At 47.2% G+C, this 13,012-nt stretch overlaps 1 protein-coding gene across 6 annotated transcripts in view; it reads right to left on the bottom strand.

Moving 5' to 3' along the window:
- Window positions 1-13,012, bottom strand: part of GON4L (gon-4-like (C. elegans)) — a 36,121-nt gene that overhangs the window by 1,359 nt on the left and 21,750 nt on the right. For all 6 annotated transcript variants that reach the window (XM_015571695.1, XM_006775696.2, XM_006775699.2 and 3 more), the window contains 12 exons: window positions 11,045-12,736; window positions 10,245-10,503; window positions 9,289-9,473; window positions 8,211-8,408; window positions 6,315-6,458; window positions 5,612-5,755; window positions 5,391-5,510; window positions 3,384-3,497; window positions 2,443-2,653; window positions 750-1,371; window positions 564-666; window positions 21-166 (listed from right to left, as the gene is read on the bottom strand). In XM_015571695.1, coding sequence (XP_015427181.1) covers window positions 21-166; window positions 564-666; window positions 750-1,371; window positions 2,443-2,653; window positions 3,384-3,497; window positions 5,391-5,510; window positions 5,612-5,755; window positions 6,315-6,458; window positions 8,211-8,408; window positions 9,289-9,473; window positions 10,245-10,503; window positions 11,045-12,736 — 3,938 coding nt within the window. The remainder of the gene's footprint in view (window positions 1-20; window positions 167-563; window positions 667-749; window positions 1,372-2,442; window positions 2,654-3,383; window positions 3,498-5,390; window positions 5,511-5,611; window positions 5,756-6,314; window positions 6,459-8,210; window positions 8,409-9,288; window positions 9,474-10,244; window positions 10,504-11,044; window positions 12,737-13,012) is intronic.

Consider the following 13,012-nt stretch of genomic DNA (forward strand, 5'->3'; position numbering starts at 1 on the left):
ACATGCTTCCTGAGTCTCACTCATCCAGCTCCTCCTCAGACAGAAGATCCCCGTGGTCAGAGAGCTGGTCTGCATTGCTGGTGCTGGTTGCATCGTCTTCATCCTCCGAGCTGGCCTCGCAGGCGGTGTGGAAGAGCTGCATGAGTTCTCGAAAACGGTGGGAAACCTAGGAGGAGAGGGGAAGGTTGGTGTTCCCTGTCTCCAAGTAACATAAAGCGTTATAGACCAAGTTAAACAACCTTGTTTTCTCCACACAATAAGGTCCTCCTCAAAGATAAGAAAATTCAGGTTTGCCAAGACCAGTTTGGCTCAGTGGATAGAGCGTAGGTTAGTGGCTAAATATTTTGTCCAAAGTCACTCCTAAAACCGAAACTACAATGGAATCTCTGGGGCTTCCACCTCGAAATCCAATGCCCTTTCTCTTCTAGAAGCACCACAAGACCCTGGGAAGCCAGGCCCTTCCTCAGCAGAGCTTTACAATCACCTCCTCTTACTTGGCCAACCTGTCCTCTTCCTGCCTCTCCTGGATCTGAATCTGTAGAGGACTCCCCCCGCCCACTTACCTCAGTAGCAGTCTTATTTCCTAGCTGCTGGGAGATGATTCGAAAAGTCTGGGGCTGTGCTCCTTGTTCCTGGCACATGGTGAGGATCACACGGTCAGCCTCCCTGTAACCATACATTGTGATGAGTCCTGAATAGTCTCATGGATGTGGTCCACGTGCTTTATACACACACCCACCCCGACCTACCGTGTCCACAGGACCACCTTTTCCCCGGTGGAGCTGACCTTGCTGTTGTTCGCACACACGGTGACTTCTGTGGCCTTTGGCTGCGGCTCCCCTTCCGGACCCTTGGCCTGTATTCCACTGTCTTTAGCCAAACCTCCTTTAGGGGTTTTGGGAGAAGTCTCTGCGGTGTCAATTCCTGATGGAGATTCATGGACTGAGGACTTCCTGTCTGATGCCTTCATACCAGTTCTGCCTGAAGGCAGCCAGCTCTCTTGAGTATCTGGTTTCCCAGGCACCTGTCTTCTCCCTACGTCTCTGATCCTGGAGGAAACAGGACTCGGGAAAGAAGCAGGGGGTTCAAGAGTTCCAGAACATTGAGTTTCTGAAGCATCGCAGACCAGCGTGGAAGACTCGGCGTCACCTGCTGCCTGATGGCCCTCCCCCTCATCCTGAAGCCTGGGGACCTCCGTGCAGCAGGAAACCTCCGGTTTGACCTGGGTTGTCCTAGTGTCTAGAACAACTCCAGTGTTGGAGGGAAGCTGAGGAGTCTCTGGTGAGCTGGGCGGTGGGCCATCCAGGAGGAGCTGTCGTTCTGTAAGAATCACTTCTTGAGGGGACAGCAAAGTGCTCCCCACTGCCAATCCTGCTTAGGAGGAAACAAAGATCTAACAGTGTGGACAGGGTGGAGATGCAACTAAGGACTGACTTCAGATTACCACAGGGTCACTCTGATAAGATACTGTGACAAAATTCTAATCCAAAAGAGTGAGGTGGGGGTCAGGGCTAAAGTCACGTTTAAAGAAATAAGCCCTGGCCCGGTGTGGTTCAGTTGGTTGAGTGTCGCGCCATGCATGGAGAGGTCACGGTTCAATTCCCAGTTGGGGCGCATGCCCAGGATGTGGGCTTGATCCCCCAGGGGGAGGCATGCAAGAGACAGCTGATTGATTGCTCTCTCACTGATCAGTAACAAAAACATATTTTAAAAAAAGAAATAAGCCGAAACCGGTTTGGCTCAGTGGATAGAGCGTCGGCCTGCGGACTGGGGGGTCCCGGGTTCGATTCCGGTCAAGGGCATGTACCTGGGTTGCAGGCACATCCGCGGTGGCGGGTGTGCAGGAGGCAGCTGATCGGTGTCTCTCTCTCATCGATGTTTCTAACTATCTCTCTCCCTTCCTCTCTGTAAAAAATCAATAAAATATATTTTTAAAAAAAAGAAATAATATTTGCGCCCCTAGCCTAATATAATATCTCAGTTGGTTAGAGCATCGTCCCAATACACCAAGGCTACAGGTTCTATCCCCATCAGGGCACATACAAGAAGCAACCCATGAATGCATAAATAAGTGGAACAACAAAACGATGTCGCGCTCTCTAGACATCAATAAATAAAAAAATATCTGCCTGCCAAAGCTGATAATGCTGGAGTCTTTAGAATGCAGATCACAGAGGCTCTGGAGATAGAGAAGGGATTCAGGAATGGGAATACAAGAAAAGGCTGAATCATGTTGATTTTGTAGCATTTTTAGTTCTGCAAGAGTATTAAAGCCACAGGAGAGAAAATTAAGGCTGAACAGAAGGGTTTCCTATTGGTGTATTAGTAACAGTCCTTGACAACACTGTGATTTACCAGATTCAAATACATTTTTACTTGAAGTGTGTAAGAATAAGACAGAAGTAAATGGAGAAAGGCTGGACTGGCAGCCAGATCACTCACCTGAAATAGGCCTCTCTCCCTGCCGGGTGCTCCTGCCAGTCCTGCTCTGGGTTGCCTCAATGGTTTCTTGTTCCTCTGGGGCTTCCTCCTCCATCACATCCTTGCCCTGCCCAGCTTCCTTTGCACCAGGCATAGGACTGGCCTCTCGGTGGGGGCTGCCACCCACCAACTCATGGGGCTCCTTGCTCTTGTAGGATTTGCTGTCATAGACCTGCGGGGATGGCCTTGTGGGTCAAGGGTCTCCTGACCCTCCTTTGTCTTAGGGGGCCCAGCCAAAGGAGGAAGCCCTGTTGGGATGCTCAGCAAGTCAATCAAGATGCACGCCTGCTTCAAGGATTTTAAATGCCCAGAATAGAGTATGGATTCAACAGCTCTTCTACCAAGGACTGTGTTTTTGCTGCCAACCAGCTCTACTCTACCTAGAGAGCCAGCATTACCTTTAGGGTCTGTTTTCTTGACACAGGCTTACTTCATTAAAAAATAAAATCTATGAAGGAACTATTCGAACTGATTTTTTTTTCCAACTCCAAAAACTATCCACAGGATTCTCTTTAAAAAGTAAAATCTGCCAGACTGGTGTGCTCAGTGGTTGAGCTTTGACCTAGGAAACAGGAGGTCACAATTCAATTCCTGGTCAAGGCACATGGCAAGGTTGCAGGCTCAATCCCCAGTAGGGGGCGTTGTAGGAGGCAGCCGATTACTGATTCTCTCTCATCATTGATGTTTCTCTCTCTTCCTCTCCCTTCCTCTCTGAAATCAATGAAAATATATTTTTAAAAAAGAAAAACCCACAATATATTTTTAAAAGATTCTGTTTGTATTCCATGTGTGCATACAAGGTTCACATTTGTGATAGCAAACAATACCCCAACAATAAGGCAAGCTGGAGGGTGGCCGAGGTAGGCAGGTCTGATGCCTCTCGGTACAGTCCCTGCCCTCACCTTGCTGCTGCAGTGGCTGCAGTTTCTCCTTTTGCTCTTCTTCAGTTTGGAATCAGCACCTCCTTCATGGCATGCGCAGGCACAGTCCTTGGCGCCATCTGGCCACTCAGTCTCCTAGGAGATATCTGGGCTTGGTTAGCGGCCAAGCATTTTGGTAGCAAGAGAGAAAGAGCTTGCTCTGGCCCTGCCAATCCCATCCTCTCTCTTTCATTATATACCATCTTTATATTGCCTGAGGAAATCAGCCTCTAAACTCGATTAAAGCTTATTGTGAATCCCTAAAACAATTCTTAAATGACCCCAAAACTGACATATCCCAGTTGCCTAGATGTTTCAAGGAATATTTAAGTCAAATATAATCTGAGGCAAAGACACCGGAGAGCTCCAACATAAGATATGATCTGCTCACTCATCTGTCTTTGTTTCCATCTCCCTGTGCTTTGAGCTCTCCCCTCCCAATCACCTTGAGAGAGGCTTTGTACATATGGAAGGCTCACTCAATGATGCTATTTAATAAACCCAAGACATAAGTACCATATTTATTCCCGTTGATGATGAAAAAACTGAAGAGATATTAAATAAATTGCCCATGGTCACTGAGCTCCTATAAAGTTCTCCCCTAAGAAATAGTAAGAGACATGGAGTAAAGGGACATGGAGTAAAGGGACATGCATTAAAAAGACTACTTCTTGCCCTAGTTGGTTAGGCTCTGTGGATAGAGCTTCGGCCTGCAGACTGAGGGTCCTGGGTTCGATTCTGGTGAAGGGCACATACCTCAGTTGCAGGCTTCATCCCTGACCCTGGTCGAGCACATGTGGGAGACAACCAATCGACGTGTCTCTCTCACATCAATGTTTCTCTCTCACTGTCTCTCCCCCTCCCTTCCATTCTCTCTGAAAATCAATAGAAAAATATCCTGGGGTGAGGAGTAAAAAAAAAAAGACTACTTCTTGCCCAGCTGGTGTTGCTCATTGGTTCACCCTCTACACATGAACCAAGAGGTCACCGGTTCAGTTCCTGGTCAGGGCAAGTGCTGGGTTGAGGCTCAATCCCCCGTAGGGGGTGTGCAGGTGGCAGCCAATCAGTGTTTCTAACTCTTTGTCCCTCTCCCTCTTTCTCTAAAAAAAAAAAAAAATCAATAAAAACATATTTTTTAAAATAATAAAATAAAAAGACTACTTCTTGAAGAGCATTCGAGAGCAGTATGAGCAGGCTCTGGAGCTGGATTCCCTGGGCTCATATCCTAGCGTTGCCACTTATTAAATATGGGGCCCAGGCAATGGCCTCTCTGCACTTGAGTTTCCTCTTCTGTAAATGCAAACAAGAGCGATCGCTTCATAGGATTATTGTGAGAATTATTTTTATTTTTTTTATTTTTTATTTTTTTATTGTGAGAATTAAATGAGTGAATAATCCATTGAAAATATTTCCAAGAGATATATATTTTATAAGACACCTAAGGACTAGCCATTATCATTATTAAAATGGGCAATCTTAGTTCTATTTTTTCACATAAACAGAAAAGGAAAAAGTTAAGACCCAAGGGCAAGAGAAATAGCTCTGAACTAGAAAGAAAATGGGAAACAGCCCTAGCCGGCTTGGCTCAGTGGATAGAGCATCAGACTGTGGACTGAAGGGTCCCAGGTTCGATTCCGGCTGAGGGCGCATGCCTGGGTTGCGGGCTCATTCCCCAGTGTGGGGTGTGCAGGAGGCAGCCAATCAATGATTCTCTCTCATCACTGATGTTTCTATCTCTCTTTCCTTCTCCCTTCCTCTCTGAAATCAATAAAGAAATTTTTTTTTTTTTTTAAAAAGAAAAAAAATGGGAAACAGACTCTTCTAATGAAGCAATCCAGAGTGGGGCCTCTAGCAACTGCACTGTTCTTCCCATGGGCTCTGCATGTCCACAGCAGCCTCAGATCCCAGAAGCTTTGCCAGAGAAACATTTAGGCAGAAACTCAAGTCTTGATTAATGGAAAATGGGCCATCTCCAACAGCTTGGTGTACCTTGTCATGGTTCTGTACCCCAATCTCCTTTCTTCTTTTGTTCTTTGGGGCTGTGGGTATCTTGGGAGGCTCCTCTTCCTCTTCCACATCAGGCAGCGCCACTTCTTCAAAGCCATCAAACTGGGGAGAAGGTGGTGCCACTCAACATTGACCATGGACAGATAACCCCTCCTACACAGGCCTCTCCCTTCACAGCCCTACTGCAGCCTCAGGGCTTTTACCTCATATTCCTTCTCTTCAGTCCAATTGATCTCTTCAAAGTCACCCATCCGGCTGGCTGCTGGGCGCAGATGGTCAAAGAAGATGGAGAACTCATCCTGCAGGTGGTCGTGGCCCTTAAGGAGATGCCACATCTGTGTCTTGAGCTAGGAAGAGGTGTAGAGGGAAAGATGAAATCCCCAGATCCTCTCTAGGCCATATTCCAAACCAGTCCCATATACTTCCAAGTTCTATTTTTCTAGTCAACTGGGAGACACACAGAAGCTTCTCTTGGCTAGATAAAAGTTCTTGAATTTCCTCTCCCTCCTTGCTTGCCTACACAGGAGGAGTATTTATAAGTTTGATTCCTAATAACAGCACCCTCTATCCTGCCCTACTGAGCTCCAGGTCAGGCATTAACCCAAGCAGAGCAATAAGCCTCTCCTGGGCCCCATCATCACCTCCTTCCTTGAACCTCTTCCTTCCAGGGCACTGAGGGGATTCCTGCGCCTGGGAAGGTCAGCCAGGATCCGGTTTCAGGGGGCAATCAACCCCCATTCCAGTGAATTATGCTACAGACAAGCCTTAAAAGGTCCGTGCCTTCTTCATCTCCTCTAGAAGCGCACGGTACCCAGAAGCAAGAGGATATCGGCTAAGTGAGGGAAAGGGAGAAGGGAAGGGCCTAAGGCCTAGATGAAAATGGAAAGGAAGGACAGGAAAAAATACCTCAGTAATCTCCTGGGGCAGGCAGTCTGCACCACTTTGGAGGACCTTGATAATCTTCTGGTGATGTGCGGGGTTTTCCGCAAAGCAAATTTCAAGCTGCCGGAGGAACTTGCGACTCTTCTCAAAAGCCTGCTGCTCCTCAAACTACCAGAGTGAAAAGCGAGCAAAAGAGGAGTCACCTGTGCAGCCAGAGCGGATGTGAGGGCTCTAAGCTAAGAACCAAGACAAAACGGGTTGGGGGACTAGGGGGTGGAAGGCTCCAGTTTACAACTGTGTGATCTTCTTATTGACCTCTAGCATCTATTCACCCTGGGTTACTGGAGTCTACTGGTCCAAGGTAACTATGCTGTGAATGAAAGATTCAAGAGATGTACAAATCTCAAGTTGTTTACTGTTTCATGCGCTGTGAAATCAGACACTCAAACTGAGGTAGCATTCAGTTTACGAAGAATTTTCACATACGCACTCATTGGATGCTCATAATACAGACAGAGAAGATTGGCGTGATATGCATAATCATTCCATTACCACTGAACTGCCTTAAGACTATCAGAAAATTCTCATTATATCCTTTATTCCTGTCTACCACTCATGACAAGAAAATGAGAACTACCAGGATATCCCTCATGTTTAGATACTGGATCTCCAACATTTCAAATGTCACCTTATCACAATGGCTCTCCCAACCTTCCATGTATAAAACACCCTAGCCCTCACCCATTTTACCTACTACTCTCTATTCCCTTTTCTACTTTATTTTTCTATAGAGCATTATTACTATAAATCATTATATACTATATACTATTTATGTCTATTTTATAATTTTTATAATATACAGGGAAGGATAAAAGTAGGTTTATAGTTGTTCATATGGAAAATACTACAATAATTAACAAACAAATAATACAAGGATAAACTGTGTTTCACATACAACTATAAACCTACATTTGCCATACTCTGCATATATATTTACAATGATGTATTTTACTGTTTGTATGGTAAATGGGAACATGGGCCCTTTCCCAAGCTCCAACTCCCGTTCCCACCCTGTGGGAATATACAGAAGGCCTGTGAGTGGACGGTGAGGCCTTCGGAGCCTGGCCAGCAATTCGGACTAAGAAAGGCCAAAGAGGAACTGCTTCCAGATGTGAGCCCGGATTGCAAACAGCTAGTGTTTTGATTTCACACAGCCTGCCCTCGGGCATGACCCCCTTCCCTGCGTGCCCCATTTGCTTTGTTTTCTGTGCTCTAGGATAAAACCGTGTGCTGAGGAAGTCTGTGTGGTGGTTAGACAACAGCACCAGCTGGCTGCCCCCAGGGTGGCCTATCAGCAGGCCAGATGGGACTCGATGGAAAACATCACAGATGGAAGCCAGTGCACAAGTCAAGTCCTAATCAACTCGTGTCTTTCACAGCTCGTCCTCGGGGTTATTTCTTTGGAAACACCCTGAGGTTTTCACAGACCTCAGCACTTTACATAACACAGTTTATCATGTGACTTTCCCCACGAGAATGTAAACTCCATGAGGACAAGGACTTTTTTATAATTACTATAGTCGTAGTACCTAGGACTGTGCCTGACACATAGTAGGCACTCATTAAATATTTGTTCAACGAATGCCTGTTTTACAACAATGAGGAGCAATAGACATATGATTTAACTAAGGTCTTCACTGGCAACTGAAGGTAAAAGCCTCCTAGTCCCATGTAACGTACTTGGGAGAACGGAATTGGGAAGATCATTCTTGAAAAGGAGGCTCTTACCGCCTTGTGCTGGGAAAAGCTATCTGACTGGAAGCAGTCGGGAGCCTGGAACAGTGTAACCAACTCTCTATTCAAATCCAATCTCGCTCTGACCCGGGAGTCCCATTGTGCTGTCTTTGCCCATCTACTCACCAATCCACAGGCCAGAGCTTGCTCAGGCAACAGGAAAGCAGCAAAGTCCTTCAACAGCTGAGGCCAGTCTTGGAGAAGAACTTTCAGGCTTTTGTAGAGATCCACAGCCGTCTGCCTCTGAGTACTTGACTCAAATTCATAGATAACCTGAAGGAAGTCCTCATACCTGCCAGGGATATGTTGCAGGGCTTCTCGTACCTGTACAGGAAGACTACCAGTCATCAGTACCCTTCCTTTGCGTTGCAACAGAAAAAGGCAATACCAAGAAAGGATGAGGAGTTGTTGTTAGAGACCTCTAAGAATTGTCCTTCTTCTAACAGGCCCTAAGATCTGACCATTAATGGGAAGACAATGAGCAAGGTACATACAGCTCCTTTTCTGCTAAGGGGCAACTGAAAGGCCATTTTCCCCACAAAGGGAGGTAAGCTTTTTTTCTAGCTCACAGCCCTATCCTCTATCCTTCCTGATTTAGCTCCATACTGAAACAGATAAGTATTCCATCCCTATATTTCAGCATGGTATCATTTGAGGATAACTAATACAAAATTAGGATTGTTAGTAAATATTAGGAGACAAGAAAGTCATGACTAGCACTGCTAGTACTCCACTTTGCTTGGGGGGGATAAAGGAACCAGGTAGATAGCAAAAGAATGAGACCGCCAGCCAGGACAACTCAAGGAGCAGGTTGGTTCCTCCCTCTGAAGACTGGGTGCCTCTCAGAGATCCACTCCCTGGCAGTGTACCAGAGGTCTCCACAAGCCAAGGGCTCAGTAAGGGCCCTACTTTAGCTGACCCAGGGAAGTCACAACCTCTTACTGATGATGGTGGTGTCCATCTTTCCCCCATTTCTAGGCAATAGAGGGATGATGCTAAGGTACTAACAGTAAACCTCCTTAAAACTGAATTCTATCTCCTTATGGTTCTCTCACAGATCTTTAGGAAATTCCAGGAGAGCAAAGGCAGAGGCATCGAAGGCTGTTGTGGAGCCTGAAAAGCAAACTTCATTTTAAAAACCTCTTCCTTAGAGGAGTAGCCTCATTCAGAGGGAACAGCAGTACAGGAAGTAGCATTCGCTTACCCTCGTCAGATAAGCCTGAGCAAAGGCCAAGTCCTTCTGCTCTCGGAGTGGGTCCCGCTCGAGAATGTGCTCATCATACAGCAGCAGCAGTTTGGAGGTGTCCTTGCTGGCTCGGGCCCGACTGCCCCTCTTATTCCGAGCTCGATGGCTGTTCCGGCCCTTTGCAGAAGCTTTGATGCTCTCTCCTTAGAGTACGTGAGAAAAAGAGTGTTTCTTCATCGCTGCAACCCCTACTCTTCCCACCCCACCACATGCGCCCACCCCATGCAAACCCTTTTAATGGTATGAAATAAATCAGGAGAAAAACTGCTGGGAAAATGGCATGAGAGGCATGTCTGTCTGACAGGTCAGCTCTATGCAGAGTCAGCAGTCTTAAGCGTGAGCATGGCCTATGTCAAGCTCTCAAGGGACTATGTCTTGGTGAGGAATAAGCAGAGCTTTCTGAAATACACACAGTGTTAGCCTCATGCATGAAAGATGAATGAAGAACCAGGAGAGCCTGGCTAGTGTGGCTCAATAGACTGAGCATCCTCCCATGAACCAAGAGATCCTGGACTCAATTCCCAGTTAGGGCACATACTCGATCCCCAGTAGGGCGCAGGCAGGAGGCAGCCGATCGATGTGTCTCTGTCATAGATGTTTCTATTTCTCTCTCCCTCTCCTTGCCTCTCTAAAAATCAATAAAAACATATATTTTTTAAAAAGAACCAGTACAAAAATTTAGATAAACCTGATACAAATCTAACAGCTGATGGGAATAAAATTTTAAATTTTTTGAGCATCTCGTCTGTAAAGGTACCAAGTTAAACTTCCGTTTTGGGGAAGGGAAGTTGCAGGGGTGACCCAGAGGAGTTTTTCTGAAGTCGACACCTGGCTTACAAGCGAGCCACTCTGCACACGCCTTTAGACAGTGAGGCCAACTGCGACCTGCCCTCACACGGGCTTGCCAAGCTCACCTGCCGGGGCCCTGCTGGTCTCTTCTGGAGCAGCCTGGGGGGAGGCAAAGGCAGTGGGAGGTTTCTCAGCCAGGTCTCCCATGGCTTCATCCGTCATTCCCTCCTCTTTCTGCAGGCTTTCCATGCCTTCTGCTTCTGCTTCCTCCTCCTCCTCTTCTTCAGGCTCAGAGTTCTCTTCCTGAGAGTTCTCTTCCTCAGACTCACCCTCCTGACTCATGCGCCTTTCAGATGCGAGCCAAGTCAGTTTCTCCATTGTTTCCTGCAACCCTCACCCCCCAAAGAGTGTTCATAAGGGCTGGTAATGGCTCATCAAGTGCCAACTGCAGTTTTTCAAGAGGAACTGAGGTTAATCAATCAGAGTGTGTGCGCGTGCGCACATATATGGCAGGGGGCACCTGTGGGGGTCACCACAGAGATTACCACAATTATCGGAGCCTGGTTCTCTGAGGTATGGAGTCATAGGTGTAGCTGGGATTGTTGCCTGACAGCTGACTGGGAGAGGGGATGGGGGAGAGGTCCCCTCTACACTGAAGACAGTTTTCCTTTGCCCCAGTCCACACTTATGACCATTTTTTAGGCATTTAAATTGTGCTTAGGTAATTCAACACAACATTTAAATGTGTTTAAGTCAAATATAATGAGTCAAATGTCACCCTTTCCCTCTCCTCACTGCAAACCCAAAATTTTATTTCAAAAGGCAAATAAAAATGATTTTAGAAATATCTATAGTGCAGCAACCAAGGTAACCTACTGATATTACTGAGTCCACAAAATATTTGCAAATACTTCCCATCTCTCACCTGGAGTTCTGGGACAGAGAGCACAGATTCCTCAGAAGCTGAGGACATCTCATCTTCCTCATCTTGGGTAAGGTCATCAAAGTCCTCTTCTTCCTCTTCCTCTGGCCCATCCTTCTCTCCTCCAGCTTCTGGCCTCGCCGGGGTCCCTGCTAACTGACCCTCAAGGCTGGGTACGTCTTCAGGTTTCCCGGGGAGGCTGCTCAGCACCGTTTCAGGGTCAATGGAGGATGAAGCGTTCTTTGGCGATTCTTTGCTCACATTTCCTGAGTTTCCTCCATCAGGAGGCTCTTGAGAAGCTGATGGGGTTTTAGCTAGTTGGTTCCTCTCCTCCTTTTGTAAGACTGTCTGTTTCTTTGCTTCTCTTGCACCACTTGAGCCCTCACTTGGGAAGCCAGTGTCCAATTCCACAGGGTACTCTTCTTTGATGTCATCATAAATGGTGTGCTTCGGGGATGCCCGGGGGGCTTCCTCCCCAGGGTCTTTAGGTTCCATCTTGACAATTTTCTCTACATTCTCAGGAGGAGAGCTTAGAGATTCTTGGAAGCCCTGAGGCAGTGGTTCCACAACTTGCCTCCCCTCCTCTGTTTTCACAACAGTCCAGATATAGGCACTGTTTTCTGACATGTCTTCCTGGCACACTCCATCTGATGGCAGAGGTCCTGGGCTGTGCTCCTTTTTGGGGAAGACGGGGGCACAGAGAGGAGATAGGTCCTGGGGTTCTAATTTGGGTACCAGGCCTGGAAAGGCATTTTTCCCTTCATCTAAAGGACAACCAACATCCATATTCACTTGGGCCTTCTCTTCAGAGGTGGACTGTACAGGAAGATTCATAGAGTTGCCAGAAACAATTAAGGGTGGGATGGAGGAGGCTACAAGGGGCTGGTTCAATGGACATGGGAAGGAAGAAGGGTTAACCAAGAGTGTGGTGATGGGAAGGGTCTGAGAACTCTGGGCCACAGTCGCATTTACAGGCTGAATCATGTTGCAGCCACTGCCAAGGCTCACAACCTTCACAGTGGTGGCAGGAACAGTGAAGATAACAGGTGCAGAGTTGATGAGGGGGACAGACTTCAGACAGAGAGAGGCCTTGGTCCCCTTTTTCTTTGGGCCTCTCCGTTTCACATACGGCTTTCGGAACTTAGAAGGGGCAAGTGAGGGCAGCATTATCTTGGGCACAGGAGCAGAGAACAGGGTCTGGGGCTCGGACAGAGGGAAGCTGGTCCTGGCCTCGGGGGGGAGAGGAGGCAATACTGTTGCGGACTCAAAACCATCACCTCCAGTGACCCTCAGTTGAGGGACAGCTGGCACCGTCTGTAAGATCGGCTGGATCGTTTGAGGAATCCGGACCACCATTTTGCTTGGAGGGGCTTCTGACTGAGTTGACCTAAGCGGTATTTTCCCAGAATTGGAGGTAGGCTGGAGAGAGGGGCTGGGTCTGATAAGGAGGGGCTTCAAGGTTGATGACCGCTTCTGTCTCCAGCCCTTCCTGGAAAAACAGTTGGCAACTGGCTTCAGTTTCAGGACTACACCCTTAGGCAGTAGCAGTGGGTACCGAGTCTCACTCTCCAATTCCAAGCTGGTTTTTCCTACATCTGGGTCCGGCTTGATCTCAGTGGTGCCAGTCGCATGTCCTGCCTCTCTGGCACCATCGGCTATGTGCTGCATTTCCTCCTGGATGGATGGCAGACTGGCCTATTGGGAACAAAAACACTCTGATCTAGCATATGTCAGAATTCGGTAAAAAATACAATAGGGTTTTCTAGATTTTAGGAACTTTGTCAGGACAGTCTCAAGGTAATCTTTTCAAGAAGGATTTTTCTGCACAATATAAAATTTCTACAAAGACTACATTCCTATTGCATACTCTAGAAACTCTTCTCTGAGTTTCCTATAGGAAACTATCATTTTACCCACCTCGGGGGAGGGGAGAGGAAGGAGAGAAAGACGAATGAGGAAGATTTCTTAAAT

This window comes from Myotis davidii, unplaced genomic scaffold (genome assembly GCF_000327345.1).
Source record: "Myotis davidii unplaced genomic scaffold, ASM32734v1 scaffold208, whole genome shotgun sequence".
NCBI classification, from domain to species: Eukaryota; Metazoa; Chordata; class Mammalia; order Chiroptera; family Vespertilionidae; genus Myotis; species Myotis davidii.